This window comes from Mauremys mutica, chromosome 5, assembly GCF_020497125.1.
Source record: "Mauremys mutica isolate MM-2020 ecotype Southern chromosome 5, ASM2049712v1, whole genome shotgun sequence".
Taxonomy (NCBI): domain Eukaryota; kingdom Metazoa; phylum Chordata; order Testudines; family Geoemydidae; genus Mauremys; species Mauremys mutica.
In genome coordinates, this window is record NC_059076.1 from 97,401,622 (window position 1) to 97,413,924 (window position 12,303).

General features: G+C 43.9%; 1 protein-coding gene across 5 annotated transcripts in view; it reads left to right on the top strand.

Moving 5' to 3' along the window:
* Nucleotides 1–1,171: 1,171 nt before the first annotated feature.
* Nucleotides 1,172–12,303, top strand: part of KCTD8 (potassium channel tetramerization domain containing 8) — a 170,340-nt gene continuing 159,208 nt past the window's right edge. For all 5 annotated transcript variants that reach the window (XM_045019260.1, XM_045019261.1, XM_045019263.1 and 2 more), the window contains exon 1: nucleotides 1,172–2,057. In XM_045019260.1, the coding sequence (XP_044875195.1) occupies nucleotides 1,199–2,057 (859 nt within the window). In that variant the 5' untranslated portion in view covers nucleotides 1,172–1,198. The remainder of the gene's footprint in view (nucleotides 2,058–12,303) is intronic.

Sequence of the window (12,303 nt, forward strand, 5' to 3'; positions counted from 1 at the left end):
GGCCCCCCACTGCCAAAATGCCCCGCGAGGCCTGGCCTGGCGACGGTCCAGGTCTTCAGCAGCATTTCAGTGGGGGGGGGAGGCCTTCAGTGCTGCTGAAGACACAGAGCGACCGTCGCCGGGTGAGTACAAGCGCCACAGCTCCCCCGCTTTGCCCCAGGCCCCCTGAATCCTCTGGGCAGCCCTGCCTCAATGGAGAACAATTCTAATTCCTTCTACTGTACAAAAAATACCTTGAGCCATGACACAACAGCACCACAAAAAACCTAGATGTGGCATGTGGATCCCGCAAATTTCTTGCTCAAACTCCCAATTTCTATTACCTAATCAGAGAACAAGTCTAGCTATTCCCATTGTACTAAAAACAAAAAAATCCCCCCAGACCTAGACATATCGAAGCATAACCAGAAATAGAGACCTATTGATTCTTCAGTTAAAAAAAAAATCTGCCCCACTCCCAACACACCCTGTGTCCTACTGGATCTGGCTAATATTTGGTTGCATAGCTGCAGTTTTACCGTTTGAATTTAATAGCTGTGCAGCTTCTCCCAGCGGCGCACCAGAATGGTTTAGGCAGCGGAATGTAGGGGACTGGGATAAAACCTGGCAGGATCCGGTTCTTACCCACTCCTAGTAACGCCCTTCAGGTTGCCCCTTTAAGTGACAGCTGCTTGCAAAGTTCCAGCCACTTCTCCTTGCTGCCGGGGCTTGACGTCAGCGCGGCTTTCCCGAACTGCTGCTGCTGCCGCTGCCGCCGCCTGGGGCTGGGAGTTGCTGCTGCTCAGGCACAGCGGGGAAGCAGCGGCGGGCAGAGGCAGGGCTGTTCATGCCGAGAAGGAGCTGGTCCCACACACCGCCCCTCGCACTCTTGCGGACTGCGCGGCACGACAAAGGGGCTGCAGCTGCTGGCCACAGCGCCTTGGGAAAGCCCTCCAGCTGGGGCGCTGGGACTGGTACCTTCTCTGGGGGCAGGGAGCGGGGCCCACGCCTGGGAAGACGCTTCCCGGGGGGGGGGGCGCTCCGGATGGGGCAGTGAGGGGGAGAGGGCGCGCCCCAGGGAAGTTCCCTGCAGCTGGGGCACGGAGCCGGGCGCACACGTGGGCCGAGCCCTCCAGCCGCGCGGAGCCCGCCCGCTTGAGCAGACGCGCGCCGTCCGGGCGAGGGGGGCTTGGAGACGCTCCCTCCGTCCATTGCAGCCATGGCTTTGAAGGACACGGGCGGCGGCGGCGGCAGCATCCTGCCCATCAGTGACATGGGGTCCTCCTCCGCCGCGCCGTCCTGCTCGCCCTTCCCCGAGGTGGTGGAGCTGAACGTGGGCGGCCAGGTGTATGTGACCAAGCACTCCACGCTGCTCAGCGTCCCGGACAGCACCCTGGCCAGCATGTTCTCCCCGCGCCGGGGCAGCCAGGCGGCCGCCAGGGAGCTGCCCAGGGACAGCCGGGCGCGCTTCTTCATCGACCGCGACGGCTTCCTCTTCAGGTACGTGCTGGATTATCTGCGGGACAAGCAGCTGGCGCTGCCCGAGCACTTCCCGGAGAAGGAGCGGCTGCTGCGGGAGGCCGAGTACTTCCAGCTGGGGGAGCTGGTCAAGCTGCTCTCCCCCAAGGTCACCAAGCAGGGCTCGCTCAACGACGAGGGCTGCCAGAGCGACCTGGAGGACAGCAACTCGCAGGGCAGCGGCGACCTCCTGCTGCGGGCGGCGGAGAAGCGCTCGGGCTTCCTCACCGTCGGCTACCGGGGCTCGTACACCACGGTGCGGGAGAACCAGGCGGACGCCAAGTTCCGCAGGGTGGCCCGGATTATGGTGTGCGGCAGGATCGCGCTGGCCAAGGAGGTGTTCGGGGAGACGCTCAACGAGAGCCGGGACCCCGACCGGCCCCCGGAGAAATACACCTCCCGCTTCTACCTCAAGTTCACCTACCTGGAGCAGGCGTTTGACCGGCTCTCGGAAGCCGGCTTCCACATGGTGGCTTGTAACTCCACCGGCACCGCCGCCTTCATCAACCAGTACAGGGAGGACAAGATCTGGAGCAGCTACACCGAGTACATCTTCTACAGTAAGTTGCCCACCTGGCAGTAGTCCCCAGGGAGGCAGGCCAAGGGCTTGGTGTGTTCATGTGTGGTAGGGCAGGCAGGTGTTTTCCTCTGCCAGGACTCAGCCCGGATTGCGGTGTCCAGGAGCAGGGGCCGGTTCTGAGTGAGAGCTTGTGCATGCCTCATTGCAAAACCCTCCCTTAGAAAAAGACTTTAAAATATTCACCCCCCCCTCCAAAAAAGGATGGAGGGAGAGACTTGGCAGCATCTATTTAAAGACGTAGAAAAGGGTAAGCTTCTCCCTCCCCCCCGCATCAAATTCCACTGACTTTTGCTGCTTCTTTTGCTTTATGGGGACAAAGGAAGGAAACTGCCCCCCTTCCCCCAGAGCAGTAGAGTCAAAGTAATCCTAACTGAGGTGCCTTTGGAAGAACAGGTTGTGGTCCCTCTGCTTCTAATTTGTTCAGATCAGATGCTTTTCCCTTTCAAAATGTCCATAGGATTGCTGCTTCCTACAGTGCGTTTAGTTCAGTCATTCATGAAAACTCATAGCTTTACAATGCAGGTGTGTGTGTATTTATTTGTACCATATGTAAAAGAGCTTAATCTGGAATTTGTAAGAAATTGATTCTGAATACAGCGCATAGGCACTGGCTAATAGCGGGGCTGGTGCTTGTCAGGTGTAATGACTAATGTTAGGAAACTGGAGAGAGGTTCTGAGTGAATCCACAGTATTTCAGATGGGTTTTTTGCATCATACGTCAAAAACATAGTTATCGCTAGTCGAAAGCTGTCTAGAGTAACCACCACCAGCCTTGCTTTTATCTTTCTCTCTTTAAAGGTGTATGTGAGTTTGGGAGAGAGCAGTCATGTCCGACTTTAAGGGTTTCACTGTTTTTTGTTCAAGTTGGGCTTTGCAAAGATTAAAACATCAGTGCTGGAAGCAAGGAAGGGTTTTAATATTTTATCGCTACATTTCCTTCCGTTCTCATTAACTGCAAAATAAACAGACTCCATCTGGGCACATTTTCAGTGAAGGATAGAACTGAACCGTGATGAGAGAATCAACTTTCTAAAGGGTATCGAAGAAGAAAACTCCATGGCATGTACACGGTGCCTTAAATAATTCTTTTGTAGTGTACTGTGGTATACTTACAGACCTCGGGTCTTTCGAAAATGGCAGATGAAATGTGGACGTTTGTTGTTAGTGCGATTTAAAGTGTGCAGTCTGTGTAGGAGGATAACTAGAGAGCGATTTGGACTAATGAAAACACAGCTGGATAGATAACACCAAATCATTTGGCAGAAATTTTTCTTTCAAAGACACAAGAAGCCTTAAACCTTTTTAATGTGTTGGAGAGTTGAGTTAAAGCCTGTAGAAGAGATAATAGTTTTCCATTCAGTGGCTCCTCTTGGGGTTGTATGCTTTCATGCTTTTTGAGCACAGGAGGAATGTTTTAGTAAAACATCTGCCTGAGAGAGTAGGTGGTAGATAGAACCACTTCTAACTTATCCCCTAGTAAGACTAAATGAAGCAACCTGTTTTGTGTACAAAACTATAGCTGGGCAGAGTGTTTATCAGAATTGCATGCTGAAATAAATTTGTTAGTCTCTAAGGTGCCACAAGTACTCCTGTTCTTTTTGCGGATACAGACTAACACGGCTGCTACTCTGAAACCTATAAGAATGGATAGATTTCAACAGCTTGCCATCAGAGGGAAAATTTAATTCAATAATGTATACTACACTGTGTTATGTAGATGGTCAGCACCATCATGCTGCTGATTATCTTTCAATAACAGTGTGTATTAAATTGCTATTTTGAAAATTAATTTCCAAGATCTATCAAATCACACTGCTTTTAACTAAGACAACAAACACTGAGTTTTAGGAGGGCTTTCATTTCATTTTTCTGGATCAACTTTGTAAACTATTTAATTTTTATTTTCCCCCTCTGTGTGTGTGTTGTATTGTGGGAGGGATGCATAGATATTCCTAAATATATAATAAATTTCTGATGGTTTTTACTGAGACTGTGAAAATATCCAAAGTTCTGTTTTTTCCAGAAATAGCTTTCCAAGTATGTAATTATATATTTGTGTGTGCATATTAATCTAATATTGATTTTTAAAAGATTTTATTCAAATGTGAAAAGACAAACAAATATTATGGTTCTATTAACTATATTTATTAATCTATATTTTTTTCATAGAACTTTAAAATTTGTTCTTCTCCACTAAAGCATTGCAAAGTTTAAATATTCATGACAAAGGATTTTTAGTTCGGAATGTAACTTTATTTTTAAATATATCAATTATGGTCTTGATTCTGTAAGCCTCATGTGGGTCATAAGAATCTTATACATGGCGGATTTACAGGATCACACCCTATATTAAATTAAATGTTCCCTTAGGGTCAAATCCTGTCCCACTGAAGACAAGAGGAGTTTGCTACTGACATCAGTAGGAACTGATCCAGAATTATTTATTGTCCCCAAACTATTTGTAGGTCTCTGTTGGGTGATTTTCATAATGTTTTGGATTACGCAGTGTGTTGTATGTTACTGTAAAGACCAGTGCTCTGTTTTACATCAATGGGCAAATTAATCCTTGGTGTAACTCCATTGGCTTCAGTGTAATTATACGAGGGATGAATTTGATCTCACTGTAATTTTTATTTTGTTTGTATTTTTCCATTTTTTTATTTGTAAAAAGTAGAACATGTGGTTAATTTCTTTAAAATATATTTCAACTTACAAATTATCCTTCTGTCTGAGGGTTTTGTTTTTTAACCTACTATTGTTAAAGTAACACCTAAGATTCCTACGGCTGAAAGAAATTAGTGAAAAATGCTTTCCCTATTTTTTCCAGCTTGTTTGGTTTATGCATTTGACAGCACTTTGTTCAGAATAATTTTATGGTTTCTTATGTATAATTAGACAGTTTTCCCTAATAGTTGTGTGGGTCTTTCACACAGCAACAGAAGAGAGGAAATTATTTTGTAAAATCACAGAAACAGGCAGAGGGACAAAGGCATAGTGAACTACCTGAAACTACTTTTAAATCATTTTTTGAAACAAACTATATTTCAAATTGATGGTGTAATTAACACATTCTGTTAAACAGAATAGTCTGATTGGTTACCTTGCTTTAGAAATGTAAAGGCAAGATTGTGGTTGGCCCAAGCACAAGTACATGGGGGGGAATGGCTATCCCTTGCACCCCTGCCTTTGTGCTACTCACCATGAGTGCAGGGCTGGCTCTAGGCACTAGCGCTCCAAGCATGTGCTTGGGGCTGCACTTTCCAAGGGACCGCACTCCGGCTCCTTTTTTTTTTTTTTTGCTTGGGGCGCAAAAAGGCGGGAGCTGGCCCTGAGTGGAGGTGAGCTGTGGCGGTGTGGAGCGCAGGGATGGCCGCAGGAAGTAATCCCGGGGGGGGGTCAGAGGAACCACCCCCCAGAAAACCTCTGTTCCACTGCCGCCTGCTCCCCCAAGCGCGCCACCGCTCTGCTTCTCCCCCTCCCTCCCAGGCTTGCCGCAAAACAGCTGATTCACGTGGCAAGCCTGGGAGTGAGGGGGGGAGAAGCGGAGTGGAGGCGGCACACTCAGAGGCGGCCCTTGTAGCAGGCGGAGCGGAGGTGAGTTGTGGTGGTGGAGGGCGTGGGGAGGGCTGCAGGGAGTAACCTGGGGGGGCAGAGGACCCCCCCAGCTCACCTCCTCCCCCGAGTGCACCGCCACTCTGCTTCTCTCAAGCCTGGTAGGGAGGGGTAGGAGGGGAAATGTGGCATGCCCGGGGGAGGAGACGGGGCCGAGGATTTGGGGAATGGGGCGGGGCTGGGGGGGGCATGGGAAATTTTTTTTGCTTGGGGCAGCAAAAAACTTGGAGTGGACCCTGCATGAGTGGAAGGACTACTCAGGGCTAATGTATTTGCTGGCACTAGATTCTCCCACAGGAATGGGGAAGCTGACAGTGCCATGGTCTCATCCTCTCCTTACCCACAAGCTGAGCTGGCTAGGCATAGAAAAGAGTGGATACTGCAATCTCTTCAAATATGGCGCAGCAGCCACACTTCCACTATGCATGCTGGAACATGAGGAAGAATTGGGCCTGCTACAAAGGCGATTTTCCCAGAACTCTCACTGAGGAGGCTGGTAGTAGTCACACTGCACTCAACACGGAGTGGTTCCCTAAAGGTATAAGAGCCCTTCACGTTTTCACAACTAAAGCACTAAAAGAATTGAACCTTATTCTGTTACAAAGTTTTGTGTTTATAATTTTTTTTTGTCCCACATCAGAATGTTAATTTGGTGTTTAAGCAGGAAAGAAGCCTAATTTTCTGTTACGTATTCACGCTTTCATCTTTCAACAACTTAAAAAAATCCTTTTAGCTATCTTGTTAGTCTCAGACTTACCAGGCTCAGTGTTAATAATTGTACTCTAATCATATAATAGTCACAGAGACCTCAGGATTTGTTGACTGTTTATTTGTAGATTGTGGACCTTTAACTGTTTTCTAAGAATGACATGCTATACAGCGATTGGTAAGATATACTGATCCATTAGATTAGTGAGAAATATACTTCCAAACAGCTTCCTTAGGGTCAGATCCAGCCCTTGGATACATGCACTGATCACCCATAGGGAACAACTGATGTAAGTTGGAAGGAAAATGTCTCCTTTAGTCTGTACATTGTACTGTTAACTTCATGCTGTCAAACTTAGTTTTGCTTTTCACCATTAATTAAACTTAGTGTAATAGTATACCTCTAACTTTACTAGGTGTTTTGGTTTGAAATGATCAGCTACAATTTACCATATTCATTTTTTAAAGCTTATTGTAGATCAAATCCACTTATGACTGTGGTTTATTTATTTAGTTTAGAGAACAGTTATAATTAGGCTGATGGTTGCAGTCTAACTTTGATTCAAGAACCAAAATTTGTTTGACACTGCACACGAGGAAGTCATGCAACAGCTTTAACATTTCCTGAAAAGCACAGATTCAGTCATTCCTCCTTAGTGTTGTCCAGAACTCTAAGAAATCAGGTTGTAGTGCCCCCAGTTGTGTGTAAGCTAGTAGGTATGCAATGACTTCTTCATTTACCTATACAATTGCTACATGACCAACATTTAACTTTAAAGTGTGTCTCAGCTCTGAAAAGTGCTTAGTGGATCTGCTTCTTGTAGTACAAGTCATGTCTGTTTAGTAATCCAAAATAAGTTTACTTTTTAATTCATGTTGGCACTGCAAAGCCCATATAGCTACAGGAGAATGAACTGCATTTTTCCTCTGATACATTGAGTACAATCCCTCCATGAAAGTTAACTTCCAAGTATAAAACAGAATTTATCTGTTTCCCCCATGCCCCAGATGATACCAGAGTGACACAGCTTACTATGTATAATGATGCATACACATGGGGTTAGGGAGAGAGAAAGAAGGGGTCTCCTCGGCTTCTTCTCTGCAGGATACTTCCAAGCTGTCATCCAAAAGTGTTGATTAATTGGCTGGTTGCGCATAGTATGTGATCACCTTTGCCCTACTCCTCCCATTGCCTCATCTCACAGGGTGCATCAGTCACTGCTGGTCTGCTGGTTCCTCCTCCTGGTTGCTCTGGGGATTAGCTCTTGAGGTCAGTACCCCCTTTGTGGTTTGTAGGTCATCATCCTGTCTCTCCCTCTGGTCTGCATCCCCTCTGTCAGTCCCAGGAACCACAGTGTCCTCTTCGTGACTCAGGCCTGCGGCTAGGTGATTCGGTGTTCCTCCCTTCTAGGGTAATACAGTTTCTTCATCCTAGCAGTCCTAGGCAGTCTTCCTTTTCACTGCCCCACACTATCACTCTCTCAGTGGCTGGCAGGGGAGCTCAGGCCCACCCTCTACTCCAGGTTCCAGCCCAGAGACCCTCAGCTCAACAGTCCTGGGCTTTCCTCTACCAGCCCTGATTCTGATACTTCTCTGGACTGCTTCTTGCCACACCTGGTTCGTGTGCTCTCTGGCTATACCAGCTCCTAACCCTCCTCTCAGGGAGTGGCTGCTTCCTGCCACCTTTCCTAGTAGCCCTCATCCGTTTCCAGCTACCTGGCTATATACAGGCCCCACCTATTCCTGCACAGCTGAGTCTGCTCTCAATTAGTTCCATGGTCCCTGGCTCCTCCTCCAGGTGCAGCCCATGAAGTTAATTGGCCTGCCTGGCCATCTTAAAGTCTTCCAGTGCTGTGTGCTGTGGACACCCCATCACACCCCACAAAAGTGTTTTTCATATTGCAAGAGTAGGCCAAAGTTAGTTCTTTACTTGAAATGATTGCAGGCAGCTCAGAACTGAGATCCTAGTTGGTCACTTTTCAGATAAAACATACCACTTACATTTTGAGCTGTCTGACTTTTTTGTTTTTTTGGTGCTGTTGTGTAATATGGGATTGCCTCCACATGCTATTACTGTACCTTCTTCTGGAAAATCTAATTGGTCTTAATGGATTTCACATTTAACATCTGCTACTCAGTCTGAATTATGGGTGTTGAGAGCATGGTGCTCAGCTGGAAGCTGTCTCTTCTGAGTTGACATGTTTATTATAAGAAAGATCCAGTAATGCCTTGTGAAAAACTTTGAATTTTTTTCTGTTTAGACATTTTTGTTTCACATATAACATTTTCTGCTTTCCCATTTTCATTTGTAACTAGTGATACTTGCATGGATTTATGTTGCTTATTTTCCACCTGAAGTCATACCCCTCTATGAGATCACTATGGTTTCTGTGGAAATTGTCACAAACAAGTGATAATGACTTCATAATCAGCAGGGAATAACCAGCGGGAAGAGATGAACGTTTAGGAAACAAATACTGTGTTTTTATTAAAATAGTCCTTTTTGTTTTCATAATGAAAAAAAGAGAAGAAAAAACAAAGTGACATTTTAAAAAGTGGAAAAATGCACATTGATAAAATATTATGTGAGGTGTCAGCTTCTCTTAAAGTGCCAAATCCACAGCTCAGTTCCTAGCATGTGTGCCTGGGATGGGCGGGTCAACAGAAATCTCCAGGGCCCTCTCCAGGCCACAGAGTAATAGCAGAGCCATTCAGTGGAGATTTCTCTAATCAAGAGAAAAAGCTAAAGTAGCCTCTATTGGCTCTTATGTGGCATCATCTTGGGAGGGAAGACAGGTAGATCCCCATAGATGTAGATATTTTGGATCCACCCTCCCACCATCAGGTAATAAATTGGTGATACACCGCTACCTCGATATAACGCCACCTTATATAACACAAATTTGGATATAATGCGGTAAAGGAGTGCTCCGGGGGGGCAAGGCTGCGCACTCCGGTGGATCAAAGCAAGTTCAATATAACACGGGTTTCACCTATAACGCAGTAAGATTTTTTTGGCTCCCAAGGACAGTGTTATATCGAGGTAGAGGTGTAGTATTAACTCCCTCATCGATGTTTGCCTGCATCTAAAACCGACCATACAGCCTGAAAACAATTCAAAATTTCTGATCATGTCAGGATCTAGGCTTGTTGGTTCTGTAAGACAGTTGCACAGGACCATAGCCAATTTGATCAGTCTCTTAACTTTTAGAAAACCAAAGCAAAGCAATTATTGAATATCCTGCCTTGCAATGGTAACAGCTCACACCTTGATTCAGTCTGAAAATAAATAAATTATGCATATTCTATCTCTTGTCATTCTTCCCAAACATATCTCTCTGAATGCAAAGAGATGATCAAACTGTGCATCCGTAAATTACTATTATCGGAAAATTATTTCTTTTTCTGCCACCTTATAATATTTTGGTTCGTTTATCTTATCAAGTCCAGCATTCTGGGACATTAATTTCACTGGTTAGTCAAATAAGACATAGATTTGGTTTATGTATTGATTTCAAACCATGCAAGAATAAATAATATTAGTATGTATTTTTAAAGTATGTTTGCTTTTATATTTGATTAACTTATTATAAAATCTGAGCTTCTCTACAAATGGTATAATGTCATTGTTGCAATTAAAACCGTATCATGAACCCCTTTAATTCTGTTATACTTTAATAAAAGCAAGCAAGACCCATGAACTAATTTTTTTTTTAAACAGGATGTTGGTAAGGCCTAGCTTTGATACCTTCCACAATAAAATCATATTTAAAAATAGGGTACGGTCACCTGCTAGGTTGGATTAATTTTCAAAAGGATCCCAGCTTTTGTTTCCTTAGAGAGCAGGAATCCTTAAGTCCCTCCAAAACCATGCTCTTTTGCAAACTGGGCCAGGCCAAACAGGGTTGTCAATTTTGGTTGGATGTATTCCTGGAGGTTTCATCACATGACATAATCATTAATTAAAGATTAATCTTTAATTCCTGGAAACTCCAGAACAATCCTGGAGGGTTGGCAACAGTAGGTCCAGTGAGGAGTACAGTACATTTCAACCTCTAAAAAGTTATAAGGCAGTCTGTTAGCTTGAACGACCCAAACCTATACCATTGTGTTTCTGGAAAAGTGTTTGATTGTAGTTTGATAAAAAATGTGTATGCTTTTTGAGGAAAAAGTAATTTGCTCTCTTGTTAAAATTAATATGCTGGTTGAATGAACAGAAAAAACTCATGTGTCCAAACCGAAGCAGTCATAACTAGCACAGGGTCAACGCTCTTATTTGCATATTATGTGTACTTGACTGTTTTTTGTTGTTGTTGTTGTTTTTAAATTTTAATCAACTAAATATCACTGTCCTTTTTAGGTTTTGCATCCTGTATAATCATTAAGGATTATAGAATTAATTTACTCATGTATTTTTTCCTTAACCTAAATGAGTCTACTCCCATAAGTAGAATCTAACAACCGGTGAAATTCAGTCCTATGTAAATGACCAGCAAAAGGCATATGCAACACTTAAGGCCTCAAAATAGGACTTCATTAAGATTTAAGTGGTGTATAGGTCTGTGTTAGTTCTCCCTGCAAGGGGAAATTTTAACGTTCATGAGTGAACATTTACATGATAGAATCCAATGTCTATTACTTAATTGGTATTCTTGCTTGGATTTCAGTAATTCTGGAAAAGAGGAAGGTTCAGATTCTTAATTGTTTTTACTATATAGCCATACCTGCCAGGGGCCAAGCAGTGATAATTTGTTATTTTTATGTTGTTTGTAGTAATTATGTCAATTTTTAATTGTTTTTTAACTAATATATGGGAACTAATGAATAAGGTCTGTTTCATAAATATGGACACAGCATTTTTGGGGAGCAATATTGGATAGAAGAATACACTGATTCCCACTGCAGAATGTTGGCAAACTCTCTCATGTCATCATTTTTACAAAGACTTTAAGGTATAAAGCTTGTATATATAGAAAAGTGTCACTCCCACACTGACATCAATGAGAATTTCACATGTACAGCAAAAGGAGAATAAGCTCGCCTTGTTATCAATAATCATTTCTATCAAATGAAACTTCTCCTATTCTATCTTCAAGGCATTATAAGTATCTGATTATTCAGATGTCTGTAGAACTGTTTGAGTGCTGCAAAACTGGAGATAGAAAAAAAAAGTTTGTGTGTGTGTGTCACTACAATTCATACTGTGCCAATGTGATGACTTACTTCTTATGACTGGAGCTGTTCAAAACTGAGAATTTTTTGTAAAAAAACAAACAAACAAACAAAAAACCCAGCAAAACCACATAAACAAAAGCTTTTTCCTTTGAAAATTTGAATATTTTTTGGCCATCTGTACTTATGACACTTCATTTATGAGGGGAGTCAGTATGGGATAACCATAGATAAATTATCTATCATAGAAGTTAAAGATAGGAAAGATGTATTAGGTCATATAGAACATCTTTCTGAAAACACAAGCTAGTGCCCTATTGTACTAGGGTTTTGTTCAATCTAGTTTTTCAATCTACCGTTCCACCACTTCCTATGGGAAACTGTTATCCAGCCTAGTAGATCTTATGGACAGTGTTTTTTTTTCCTGAAGGTTACTTTAATTTTGTCCATTTTTTTTGGTTTTTTTTTTTAACATTATTCTACTTTGGGTGGTCAGAGTAAATCAAGCTGGTGGGAGCAAACACAAGAAATAGCCTCAGCAGATACTGCAGTATTATCTGGGGGAGGAGATAGGGTCCAACCTAGGCCCCATCTCCAGGGGATGACCACCACCTTCTCTAACATGAGACTTGCAGACCAACCCATTGTTGACTCTGCTGCTGTGTTGTATCTCTTCCCCTACTCTTTGTCTGTCTTGTCTATTTAGCGTGTAAGCTCTTTGGGGCAGGCACTGT